The sequence below is a fragment of the Megalobrama amblycephala genome, linkage group LG24, assembly GCF_018812025.1.
Source record: "Megalobrama amblycephala isolate DHTTF-2021 linkage group LG24, ASM1881202v1, whole genome shotgun sequence".
In the NCBI taxonomy this organism is placed as follows: Eukaryota; Metazoa; Chordata; class Actinopteri; order Cypriniformes; family Xenocyprididae; genus Megalobrama; species Megalobrama amblycephala.
Window position 1 is genome coordinate 28,667,533 of NC_063067.1, and position 14,270 is coordinate 28,681,802.

The 14,270-nt window shown below is 37.8% G+C and overlaps 1 protein-coding gene across 2 annotated transcripts in view; it reads left to right on the forward strand.

Moving 5' to 3' along the window:
* Positions 1–5,349: 5,349 nt before the first annotated feature.
* The window catches only part of slc2a4rg (SLC2A4 regulator), an 83,374-nt gene continuing 74,453 nt past the window's right edge, over positions 5,350–14,270 (forward strand). For both annotated transcript variants that reach the window (XM_048178215.1, XM_048178216.1), the window contains exons 1-2: positions 5,350–5,758; positions 8,133–8,353. In XM_048178215.1, the coding sequence (XP_048034172.1) occupies positions 5,567–5,758; positions 8,133–8,353 (413 nt within the window). In that variant the 5' untranslated portion in view covers positions 5,350–5,566. The remainder of the gene's footprint in view (positions 5,759–8,132; positions 8,354–14,270) is intronic.

Sequence of the window (14,270 nt, forward strand, 5' to 3'; positions counted from 1 at the left end):
GAGACTGCCGTCCACCACCACAGTGTTAGTTTAGCTGAAACAGAATACCGAGTTAACTTCTCTTTTTTCCACCTTAAACATTATGTTTGCAGAGTGACAGTTTAGGTGGTGTACATACAGTATGTGTGGTCATTTTTCAGTACGCATGTAACTTACAGTCAGGCTCAGGCGGAATCTGCAGATATTTTTGCACTGATCTTGGAGAAGAATCTGCAGAATTGTGGATTTAAAGGCGATAAAATGAGCTACAAAGCTACCTGGTTACCTGAATGCATTACACACAATTGTTTTTACTTTACAATAAAATACATTCTTTTTTTATTATATTAAAAATTTTAAATTATATATATATATATATATATATATATATATATATATATATATATATATATATATATATATAAAATATACACCAACATTCAAAAGTTTGGTTTCTCTAAGATTTTTGAATGTTTTTTTTTAAAGAAGTCTCTATTATTTTTCTAAATTTATTTGATCAAAAATACAGTAAAAACAGTAATAATGTTAAGTATTATACCAATTTAAAATAACTCTTTTCTGTTTAAATATATTTTTAAAATGTAATGTTTTAAAATATATTTAAAACATTACACGTTTGTGATGACAAAGCTGAATATTCAGCGGCCATTATTTTTTTGTGGAATCCGTGATAAGTTTTTTTTAAAAGGGTCTTTGATTAATAGAAAATTTAAAAGAACAGCATTTTGTAACATTATAAATGTATTTACTGTCATTAACTGTATTCAATTTTTTTTTTTAAATGTAGGGATGCACCGATATGAAAGTTTTGGCCGATACCGATAATCCTTTATATTTGAAAGCCGATAACCGATATAATTGCAGATAAATCTAAATCCAATTTTTTTATATAATTTTTGAGAGCCTAATTACAAAAACAAAAGTCTTACCATTAAAAGCCATGTCCAAAGCACACAATTATAATGTTCTTATTATAATATTATGTAGTCTATATGACAAACTTGCACTGTAGATGTTGCATTTAACTGTATTTTCCTTCTTTTTTTTTCTCAAACATATTTCAAGCAATTCATAACCATCATGGTGGACAGTGCGCATCTGAAGTGTCTCAGCTGAAGGAAATAATCCATTATTTATCAGCTTTAATATATCGACCAAATTTTCTTATCAGGCCGATAACATTAACATCAATCGGCTGATACCGATATGGTGACCGATATTCGTACATCCCTAAAAAATGTCTTACTGACCCCAAACTTTTGAACGGTAGTGTGTATATATCTATATATATATATATAAAATTATACCATTATTATTTACAGTAAATGCATATAATATTAAACATAATGATTTATATAAAGTATATACAAATATCTAATAAAGAAAACTGCAAAATACTTGATATATAAACACTTTGGCAAAGTTTTCTGTGGAGTTTTGCAGGTTCAGATTCCGTGTGGGCCTTCTTAAAGGTCACTTTATGACTGTGTAAGTGCATTAGCTCTTAATTTCTTTTGTTTTTTGTTATTTTGTCTATAGCATGCCACTTCTGCTCAATCTTTGGATGTCAGGTAGTTTTAGTGATATGCCACTCGTTTCTCACAAGATTTGAATGTTTTTTTTTTTTGTTTGCAATATTAACAGAATGGAAAGTAGTAAAAACGGCAAAACAAGATTTTCTCGGGATGCCTCAGCCTAGCTGGTTAACATGTCATTTTCAATGGCCATTGTTAACACGGGAGTTTATGAGGCTTGTAGCGTCAGTGTGCTGGAACATTGCGGTGTGAGTACAGAGGGCAATAAAGGCTTCCAGTTTGGCCGGGGCCGCTCTCGATCCACTGCTCTCAGGTCAGTGTGAGCCAGCACTGCTCCCCGGCTCACTGGGCCTCCGACTGGCTTAGCCGCCAGCAGCATTTCATGGAGACAGTGTCCAAGGAAAACACAGCACAAGGCTTATGGTTGCTAGTAAATGTCTTTTGGAAGGACGTCTCATATTCTGGGCTGTCTGTGCGACTTGATCCTATTGTAAACAATGCCTTTCCCACATGCATTATGGGAGCTTGGATTAGGATCGGGGAAAATAATAGCACAATGGAGCAACCTCTGCAAGGGGAAACCATTTGAGATGATCCCCGAAGACTTCCAAGGCCCATCAGCATGAAATAAAACAACTCCAATGCACGGTTGGTGATTTTTACTACACTGCGTATGCAGATCATTAAAGTCTATTGGAGGGCTACAGGAAGGGCCCAAAGGAAAGGGATTTGGGGACTCGAGAGGGCCAAATTATCAGCTCAGGGATGGATAGATAGAGTTCATTAAGGATAAATAACCAAGACACTGTCCTCATCCATGTCACACGCAACCTCTGGTGAGAAACGTTGGGTTTGTCATGTCAGTTTTAATATATACTCAGATGAAAGATTTTTATGGCACTCTATTTTCTTATAAAATTGTATTGGTTGACTCCACTTGTAGCAACATGTTCAGAAAGCTACTATCACTGCCATTCACGTGTTCCACTGTTCTGTTCAAGTAGGCTGCAACTATTTCCTTGCTTGCAATGCATGCTTCTGAAAACAAAAGCTCTCGTTTTTTCTTTATCTTCTCTGGTGCATCAAATATAATGTATAATTCATACCCGTGCCTCACACTATAAGACATAGTGCCAAAAAAATAAAAAATAAAAATACGGAATACCGGTCACCAAATGGGAAGAGGAGACACAACAGACTGCTGCTGCTGCTGAGAGGTTATGGATCGTCTCAGGGAGCACAAAGCACATATCTGGTCCAGGACTCGTTCAAAACAGTGGGGATCTGGTCTCACAGCAACTGTAGGCCCTCTCTGCCACTATTAACATGTGTCCTTGAGACTTGACGTTTGCCATATTGAGGGAGGAAGTGTGCTCCACTTTAGCTTTGGCTTGGCGGTTCCTCCCACTCCTGAATCTGTCCTTCTAGCACAGGGCTCGCTTTGTATAGTGGGGCGGATCAGTGCTTTTGATGTTGTCGCTTCTGAGAAAGGCTGGAAGAAGCAAGCGTCCAGATCGTCCATTGTTTTTGTCGAAAACGAGGCTGTGATTTGTACAGATTGCACAAGGGTTTACTGGTTTTTAGAGGCAGAGAAATGACAGGCCTGAAGTATGATATTTATTGGCAAGTGTGTAAATAAAATATCTATTAAAAATCCATCTGCTTGCGTTAAACAGACGACATACATTGACGTGATGCTTCTTCTCGTTCACCCAAAAAACAAAAATGGACATTCTACCGTAATGAAACAGACCAAATCGCATGTATATAGAGCATACTGCAATGCAACATAACTATATTATGAAAAGAAAAGCTTTGGTATTGATGTTTTAAAAAGCAATGAAAGGTTTCTACTTCTGCTGTTTAGGTTGTATGTTGTGAAGTGTGTACTTAGTAACACTGCTTCCCCAGCATATGTCCTTGGCTTAACTGAGTTTATGTGTGGTCCACCCAAAGTGTACACAGAGTATGGTGTATAAAAAAAAAAAAATATCTGTTTAGTAATATTCTGTGCAAAAGATTGTAATGTTTTCTATAAAAAAAAAAAAAATCATTCATATGAATATTTGTTTTTACTTTTTTAATAAAGTTGCACCTTATGATTGGTTGTGTGCTGATTATTCTACTGTAATAAAGCATGTGTTTTTTATTATTATTGGAGAATGAGCTTTTGAAAAAGCTTTTGTTGACGAATAAGAAAAAAACAAAAACATAATGGAGATATAATTAATTTTGAAGTTTTATTAAGTGTTAACACTGAGATTATGTGGTTTTTATAATCAATTAACACTGCTTTTGTCATTTTTTTTTTTTACAAGATGGACAAAATTTGTCCCCTAAAAAAGTCATTTGGTTTAACCAAAATTTCGGTTTTACCGAAGGACACTTTTGGTTATACCAAATGACAATATTTTCAAACAATGCTAACAGGCTGATATCTAGCTAGATAACAAAAGTACAATCAAACATTATATTTAGTACAAGTTTTTAAAATATTACAACATTTTCCATGTTTTATAGCGGTTGCACCGAATGACCTGATGTTTCAGGACATGCGTTTGAGCAAGAGCAAACATGAATTTTTCAAATGTGGTTCTCATTCAGGTGTCTGAATGATGTCACATCCTGTCACATGATACTGACCGCATGACTTGATCTAAAATGGTCCCTTTATATTGGTTACTACTTACTATGAATGACATCAATTTTTCTGGACAATTCTTTCTAATAACAAATCAACGACTTCTACACATAATTGTAATGCCATATGTTGATATATGATGTTATAAAATCATGCCATAATAAAAAATACATTATTTTTATATATACATAAATTACACATAATATATACACATATATACACAAATGAAACGGCTGTATTGGCCTTTGGACGGTTAAACCGAATGACCTTTTGACACTTCAAAATCTTTAAAATACTTTTATATGTAGCAAAATATAATTAAAACATTTTGGATTCAATAAAAGAGATCTAGTTGTGCTACCTTACATACTTTGGATGTCATATCTTTGTTTTTTTTATTATTATTAAGACCTTTGGACAAAAAAATGACCCGTCACTGATCAGTTTTTAAGGTGGGAGAACACATGATATAAAATACTTGTTAAATATTGCACAAATACAGATATTTCTAGAAGTAACAATGGTCCACATAATGTGCATAATCATATAAAGCATGTCGAGTGAGAACTGCACAGGGTGGTGGTTTTGAATCTTACACTGGTTTGCTTTCGGATGGTCTCTCAGCCTGCTGAAGCTGTTGCTCAGCTGATTTACCTAAATTTCACAGTGTGACCGGGTGAAATGTGCCCGAAACCCTTCTAAAAACAGCCTGACAGGCCGACTAAAACCAGCAAACCAGTTTAGGCTGGTTTGAGATGTGTGTGTGTGTGTGTGTGTGTGTGTGTGTGTGTGTGTGTTTAGCAGGGAAGCTATCGCGGATACTCTTTAAAAGTATTTCCCAGTCATGTTTGTATTGTTTTGCGTTAGACGAGTTAATATTTTCATTATTTTTCTCGCCGCATACACATTCAAACCGAGAAACAATTCGTTTTAAAAAGTGCGTCAATTTTTACCGTTTTTTTTCCTCTTCCTCTCAGTCTGTACCGGCCGGCAAACCATGATCGAGACACACCCCCTAAACTCTCGAAAAAAATCATTCCGACGTTTCCCGACCGACCAATCAGCTGCAGACGTGCGATGGCCGCGTGCCTAAATAGAATGTTTATGTATGTCGATAGCCAATCAGAATCAATGAGGGGAGTGGCCGTGCGAACCTCGCCTGGCTGCACGCGCAGGATAGAGTGGGCGTGGCGTCAGGCTCGGCGAGAGAGAAAAGCAAAACAATCATTTTTATCCCCTTTACCGGCTGCTTTTAGGGTCCGTAGTGAAATACACTCTCGACAGAGAGTCGTAGTCCACACAATACTGTTAAATGCATCTTTTCCCGCTCAGCACTAAAGTCTACCGAAAGCTGGTGATTTTGTTAAGTCACATCTGATTCAGGTTGAAAATGACTTCCAAACGGCTTCTCGAGCAGCCTCGAGCCGGCGACAGCACGCACGAGGGGGGCTGCGCCGGGCAGCGCGAGCCTGTCATTGGAAAAGCGCTGCATGAAGGTGCTGTAAGGAATTTTGGCAAAGAAATCTCTCCAAATGGACATTACTATACCTCAGGGAGAGAGAGGCACTACATTCATAAGAAAGTAAGTGATGCTTTTGCATATGTTCACTTATTTGCTTTTAAACAAGTTTATATTTATAAACAAGATGGTGCAGTTGTACGATGGCAGCTCGGTTTTTCGATTAAAACTCACGTTTGCATGGAGAAACTGCAATTTAATTTAAACGTTGCAGTTATACTGTCGTCGACGAGGCGGTAACTGTTTTTGCACAAAAAATGGCGACTTAACTTGCATGTTCAAAGTTTAAACGGAAAAAAAAACAGGGGGTTGGTACATTTAACCGATTCACCCCTCCCCCATAGTGTATCTAACTCGAGCTGAAGCCGGTGGAAGGGTTTGTTTTTACAGGAACACCGCTTGATTATTCCTCTCAGCGTCGCCTGATGGCTTTCTAGGATATTTACTGATCGAAAAAAGAAGTGTTTCCAGAAGTGTATGCAACTGTTTTAGGAAAATAAAGTGGCATTATTATAGTCACAGTTGGTTTATGCATTGCTTATGGATGAAGTAACAATAAGCGTCGTTCTGTTCCTTCGAACGCATGAGCATTCTCTTTAGAACTGCGTTTAATTTCGCTGTGTTCAGTGGAGTGTAGGAGTTCGGGACACGCCCCCTTCTATGATGACGCGTCACAGAATGTATCTGCTCTGTTGTGATGAACGTGCACTTGACCGATATGAGCTGTGCTGCAGGCAGTGCAACAAATGCACGACTGCAATGGTTTGGGGCGTGCGTGTGCATTTATTGAAACCCATTCAGACTATCATGAAGTATAATATGTTTATGATTTCATATTTATAAGAATATTGGTTTTAGAGCTATGCAGTTAAAATTATAATCCATTATTTATAAGGGAGATCAAAAATAGGGAGGCTACTGGTTGACTGTCATTTTATGAACTTACAGGATTCTTCTTAAATTCAAGAAAAAGGTCAAATTTAATCCGAGGCCCTAGATTTTAGATAAAGTACAGTCAGTATTGAAGTTTTATTGCTTTTGGTCAATGTTTTTCAGCTTTGAGGATAAATTAAATTTTATCATAGATCAGTTGATTTCAACATCTTTGACTCGACTTACCGTTGTCTGACACAATGTTCATTTTTTATTTAATATTATAAGCAATTAATTAAGTAAATTAGATTATTTTGTGATTCCAAAGGTTTCAAGATCTGTATGTTTATCAATAAAAATAATAGTTTTAATGAGGGGGAATTTGATGTTGATTTTGTGTTTTTTAGCATTTTAATTTAGCTCGGTTATTTTGATATACAGTCAAACCAAAAATTATTCAGACATTTTTGATATATTTTTAGTAGTGGGTGCAGGACACTGTAGTTCATTTATGTAAGTGAGTGAGGATAGCAAAATAAAGTAAACTGTGACATATTATACCCAAAAATTATTCATTCAGTGAAAGTTGAAAAAAAATTGGAACCAAAAATGATTCAGACACTTTGACCATGTTAAGTGCTATCTGAGATAATTAAGATTATTTTTTTCTGACACAGTTTAAAGGGTTAGTTCACCCAAAAATGAAAATTCTGTCATTTATTATTCACCCTCATGCCATTCCACACCCGTAAGACCTTCGTTCATCTTCAGAACACAGATTAAGATATTTTTGATGAAATCCGATGGCTCAGTGTGGCCTGCATAGCCAGCAATGACATTTCCTCTCTCAAGATCCATTAATGTACCAAAAACATATTTAAATCAGTTCATGTGAGTACAGTGGTTCAATATTAATATTATAAAGCGACGAGAATATTTTTGGTGCGCCAAAAGGTGCGAAGGTCTTACGGGTGTGGAACGACATGAGGGTGAGTAATTAATGACAGAATTTTCATTTTTGGGTGAACTAACCCTTTAACTCTGAGATCTTGTCATATTTTATTACCATTTTTTAAACTATAGTGAATAAACTGTATTAATGAATGAAATGTTCAAGGTGTCTGAATAAATTTTGGTTTGACTGTATAATAATAGTAACATATTAATTTAAATGTAATCTTGGAAGTAATTCTTTCCAGGAAAATGGACCAAAATTATTCATGACTCATCTTGGAGAGTTGGACTATCAACATTTTTGATTAGATAACCTTTCCAGAAAGAGAATGTCCCTATTACCACCTGCGACTGACTAGCTATAGCAAATCATGACTAACATTTGGTTTTTTAAAGGGACAAGCCCTTCAACATGTCCCGTTCCTATTTTCTGTTTCAAAAGGTCATCAACACAGAGAGAAAACTTGTCAAGCCATTTATTGATCCAAACATCCATCCTAAATAATATAACCAAAAAAATAATACTATGTGATTAAGACCCTATCTCGGTCATAACACATGTGCTGTCTGGTAAACCAGAAGTATATCTGTCATTTTTTTTTCTTCTCAGTTTGCATGTGGCAGAGAAGAGGACGAACAGAGCTCAGGTGGGGTCCTTAAACACGGCTGTCCTGCTCATCGCCTGATCCTGAATGGCATCAGGCTACAAGACCAAACCCACATGGAGGCTCTGAGTCTGGTGAGAGGGCCTGGGGAGCCGGGATGTCGCCTTCCATCTCCCGAGACAGCATACCCGCACACGTCCTCCATCATCCCCGTCCCACATGACAGGTCAGTTCTGAAAGTTGCCACTGAACTCATCCCATCACTACAGAGAGCATTGTGCAGATTGGCACAGATTGGCTGATATGGTAGTTATTATTAATGCATATATAGTATGAAATTCAATGTGTCAGATTTTTTTTTTTTTTAATTTTTATAAATGTTCTTAAATTAGTTTTATCGATACATAATTGTGCCTATGTATGATTGTTTCTATAAAACTAAAATACTTCATTAATATTATAAAAAAATGTATCAATTATATATTAATTCATGGATATATTATATATTATTAATAGATAAGTTTGACCAGACAGTGAAGGAATGTGAACTGTGAACTCTTTCCCAGAATGCACCTCATGAAGTTGATTTAGTAAATATAATTTCACATTTTCTGGTCACTTCCCAAACGTGCTGTTTAATAGTTTTGATGTCTTTTCTATTATTCCAAAAAAGTGGACAATTATTATAATGTAGTGCAACAGTCATGTTCCGGAAGTAAAAGCCATATTCATTTTCTATATAAGGAAATTGATTACTTATTGATTACTTATAAATGTTTAAAGATGGCATCTGTTCACATAATTTCTACTTTTTAAATAATCGTGCTTAACAGCTGAATTTGTGGCATCAGGCATAACATTATGAGCACTGACAGGTGAAGTGAATAACACTGATTATCTCTTCATCACGGCACCTGTTAGTGGGTGGATATATTAGGCAGCAAGTGAACATTTTGTCCTCAAAGTTGATGTTAGAAGCAGGAAAAATTGGCAAGAGTAAGGATTTGAGCGAGTTTGACAAGAGCCAAATTGTGGCATCTCCAAAACTGCAGCTCTTGTGGGGTGTTCCCGGTCTGCAGTGGTCAGTATCTTTCAAAAGTGGTCCAAGGAAGGAACAGTGGTGAACTGGCAACAGTGATGCACGTGGGGAGCGAAGGCTGGCCCGTGTGGTCCGATCCAACAGACGAGCTACTGTAGCTCAAATTGCTCAAGAAGTTAATGCTGGTTCTGATAGAAAGGTGTCAGAATACACAGTGCATCACAGTTTGTTGTGTATGGAGCTGCATAGCTGCAGACCAGTCAGGGTGCCCATGCTGACCCCTGTCCACCGCCGAAAGAGCCAACAGTGGGGACGTGAGCATCAGAACTGGACCACGGAGCAATGGAAGAAGGTGGCCTGGTCTGATGAATCACGTTTTCTTTTACATCACATGGATGGCCGGGTGTGTGTGCGTCTCTTACCTGGGGAACACATGGCACCAGGATGCACTATGGGAAGAAGGCGAGCCGGCAGAGGCAGTGTGTTGCTCTGGGCAATTTTCTGCTGGGAAACCTTGGGTCCTGCCATCCATGTGGATGATACTTTGACACGTACCACCTACCTAAGCATTGTTGCAGACCATGTACAGCCTTTCATGGAAACGGTATTCACTAGTGTCTCTTTGGCCTCTTTCAGCAGGATAATGTGTCCTGCCACAAAGCAAAAATGGTTCAGGAATGGTTTGAGGAGCACAGCAATGAGTTTGAGGTGTTGACTTGATCTCAATCCAATCGAGCATCTGTGGGATGTGCTGAACAAACAAGTCTGATCCATGGAGGCTCCACCTCACAACTTGCAGGACTTAAAGGATCTGCTGCTAACATCTTGGTGCAGATACCACAGCACACCTTCTGGGGTCTAGTGGAGTCCATGCCTCGACGGGTCAGGGCTGTTTTGGCAGAAAAGTGGAACCAACAACGTATTAGAAAGGTGTTCATAATGTTATACCTGATCATACACCGATGTGGGCAAAAAAATACTCCTGGGCAAAAAAAAATAAAAAAAAATGGGCCAAGCCAAAAGTAGCAAAATATTTAGTGGTCTTTTAATGGTCTTAACGCTTCTAATCACAAATCACTGGTCAGGAAATTAGCAAGAATTGCACAAATACTGTAGATAAAGTAACTTAGCCTTCCCCAACTTGCAGACAACTTTTTACAGGAAGAAGAGTCAGTGTTATTTCACTCAATGTTAATGGCTTCAAACAGTTCATGAGTAGTTGAGCCAAGTCAAGCCATTCTGCAATAATCTCCTGTACTCCAAAGCATTGAATGACTTTTCACAGTGAAGTAAGCTCACCAGTACCAGCAGCTAAAAAGCCTCCCCACACAATGACACACCTTCCTTCAAGCTTCACTGTGGTAGAGATGCATTTATTATTATTATATTTCTCACCAGATTTTCGAAGACACCACTCTGGAGCATCACCATGCAACTTGTGTTTCATTGATTCATCACTCCACACAACTCTGCTGAACCACTCTCAATCAAACTTCCCATATTCTGCCAAAAACCTTATTCTGTCTTTGATGTTTTTCTGAGACAGCAGTGACTATCTAAGTAGTGTATTTACCTAATGTCCTGAACAATAATTTGTGGTTAAGACAATTAAAAGCTTAGTGTGTAGCCTTTTTGCCCAGGAGTGTAGAGGCTAAATGAGTAGCTTTATATTTCATCATTGTTTTAATTTAATTATATCATTCACAATCCTTCATGGGATTGTAGCTCATTCCCTGATTAAGGCTGTGTTCACACTTGGCATGTTTGGTTCGATTAAAACCAACTCTGGTGCGATTGCTCTGTTAGTGTGGTTCACTTGAATGAGTGTGAACGCTGCCATCTGAATCTTGGTGCGCACCAAACAAATGGACCGAGACCCCTGAAAAGATGGGTTTCGGTCTGCGCCCAAACAAACTCTGGTGCGGTTCGACTGAAATATAAGGTGTGTTCACATTTGTCATGTTTGGTTCGATTAAAACGAACCCTGGTGTGATTGCTCTGTTAGTGCGGTTCATTTGAACATGTGAACGCAGCCATCCGAACCCTGGTGCGGACCAAACAAGCGGACCGAGACCGCTGAAAAGATGGGTCTCGGTCCACTTCCAAACGAACTCTGGTGCGGTTCGAATGATATATGAACGCAACACGGACCAAAGACATGTAAACGTACCAAAAACAGGAAGATGAGACCCCAAAAAGGACAATCCTGACGAATGTTGGTTTTTCTCGTCATAGTCACGAGTTTGCCCATCACAGACATCAGACGCGCATCTCAGCAGATCGTTTGTGTGTGTGACGGATGGATTCCCGCAACTGTTTTGACTAATTTACGCATTTAATAAGCTCTTCACGAGTTCACAGATCATATGCAGGCTACACACACACAACAAGCACATTTACCTCAGCACACAGCATTGTTTTGGATGTTCAGTAAGTTCCGTCTCAAAATAGGCAATACGTCATAAAATCCGACCAATCACATTGTGAATGTATCCCTATGCCTTTAGGTTTGGTATCTTTTGGTTCAGTGATAAAATTGCCAATCTGAACACTAATCGGACCAGGACTAAATGTTTTTTTTTCTTTTTTGGTCCGGACCAAATGAACCAAACGAACCGAACTACAAGTGTGAACGCACCCATAAACGCAACATGGACCAAAGACATGTAAACGAACCAAAAACAGGACACGATGTCCCAAGATGTGACCCTAAAAAGGAAAGAATGCTCAAGCATACCTGTTTTTTCTCGTCATAGTCGCAATGCTGCCCATTACAGTTCGGTACAGGCATCAGTACCGCATCTCCATGCTGCAGATCTTCGTTTGTGTGTGTGACGGAGGGATTCCTGCCGCTGTTTTGACTCCTTTACACATTTTATAAGCTCTGCACGAGTTGTCAGCTCCATCACACATACAGCGAGTGCATTTAGCCCAAGCACAGCATTGTTTTGGATGTTCTGTCACAAAATATTTAATGCCATAAAAGCTGTTTGTTATCTTTAGGTTTGGTGTTAAAAATGGCAGTGTGAACACTAAGCGAATGTATAATTTTTTGGTCCAGGCCAAATAAAACCAAGAGAACCGAACTACATTTGTGAACACAACCTGAAGCCAGTAAGTACACAGTCTCGAACCTTTGTCTTTTTGTCCAGTTTTCAAGTACTTTTTTGCTTCAAATAAAAATGTGTAATGTTGTGATTCACCTCATAGCTTGTTGGTTTGGTTCATCGCTTATATAGGAAATAATTAATAGAAAAATTACTTCCGATCCAACGCTGCTGAAAAATTGGGTGGACACTAAAGCCCTATTTAAAATATGAGTAGGTGTGTCCAAACTTTTGAATGGTTGTAGTAAGTTTATTACAGTTGTTATTCACATGCAGTAGAGCAAGTTAAGCTGTGTTGAATCAAGCAAACCAGGCATAAAGGAAATAAGCTTTTTTTTGTTTGTTTTTTTACAATTATTGGCCCAGTCTGTTTAAAATTAGAATGAAGTGTTTCTTGATCGGACATGTTTTAATCTGTTCATTGGTTAAACTATCATTCCGATTGCTTGCGTTGAATTGCTTACAAACCTTTATGGTGAACTGGACTCAGTTCAAAGCCAGTGGCTTTTTTAGCACTACCATGACCCTCAGCATACCAGAGGCTGATAGTAATGTGATGGCACAGGATGGTTGGTGTGGAGGAGACAGACGGGCCGCTTGGTCAGCATTCAGTCAGTGTTTATGTAACCTTCATTTTTGGTGTGATTATAAGGAATGTCTGATCAAATGCAGAATCCTGTCTTTGTTTCTGTCTTTCTCAGTTTATCTGTTGTTTTCTTTTCCGTTTGTAGTATTTCGTACTCCCATTCTTTCATTCTCATCATTTCTTTCTTTCTTAGATCATAATGTGAATAGTTTACCCAAAAATAAAACATTCTCTCAACATTTACACATTCTCATGTAAGTAAAAAAGAAAAGTGTTAAGCAAATTATTTAAAATTTTTGGGTCAGAAGAAGGATCTTTGGGTGAACTATCCAGTTCGACGGACATACCTACCAGTCCAGACCAGGTTGATTATTAAATGGGACTGAAGATTGTTTAAGAGACCGAAAGGTGATTTTGTATATATGCACAAACCATCATCAGCAAAAATAAATAGTTAGCTTTGAGGCAATGTGGGTGCGTGGGATGCTTTGTGAATGTGAATTGACAATGAATTTGTCTGTGTTTATCCAAATGCGCTGATATGGCAAGTTCAGGCAAATTACTGTGACTATATTTACAATGAGGCTTTTATAATGTTCACTGAATTTATGACTTACCGAGTACTAGCACTCTGTACACAGTCATATAGTTATTTTTGAACGGGTTTCCTGAAGACTCCCCCTGTCTGCCATTGGTTACCTAAACAGTTAGCCCCGCTCCAAACTCACATCATTGGTTGAGCTGTTGCTGTGTCGGGCTGGTCGAGAGTCTTAAACAATCAGAGCATATTAAACTGGGACAGAAGAAAGTTTTTTAACATAAAAACAATATGCATTATCTTTAATTTGCATATTTCATATTATTTTCTAAAATTAGTTTAAAGGGATTTATTATCCCACTTATTATTCTGTCAGTAGTATTGCAGTAATAACTGTGAAGCTAAGTTGTCACTTTGTTTTTGTACATTATGTCAGTGTGGCCTAGATTTTAATTTTAAATGATACCTGGAGCTCATTCTCCCTGGGGGTTTGTAAATATATGCAAAACTCTCAGATATTCAGGCAAATGGCTTGTCCCTTCACAGCAGTTTTACAGTGAGAAAAGCTGATGTTTTTCAGATAAACCCAACACAAGCTCTACCTGTCGCATTTTATGACCCCTTTATAAATTTTATTCACCTGCGGCTTTCTTTCCCTGCTATACATCTGTCAATTTGCCGTCTTTTATGAGTGTTTATATGTGCTTGGAAAGTATCTCAGGGTTTTATGGTCCAAAACTTTAGGGAGAAGAAATTACAGTACATAACTGTACATGTTTTGATTATTATTCTATACATATTAACATGTTCAATTCATTGTCTCCAATTAATAATTAAAATAAAAAAGGTAAAGAGTGCCATTTATCTACCATA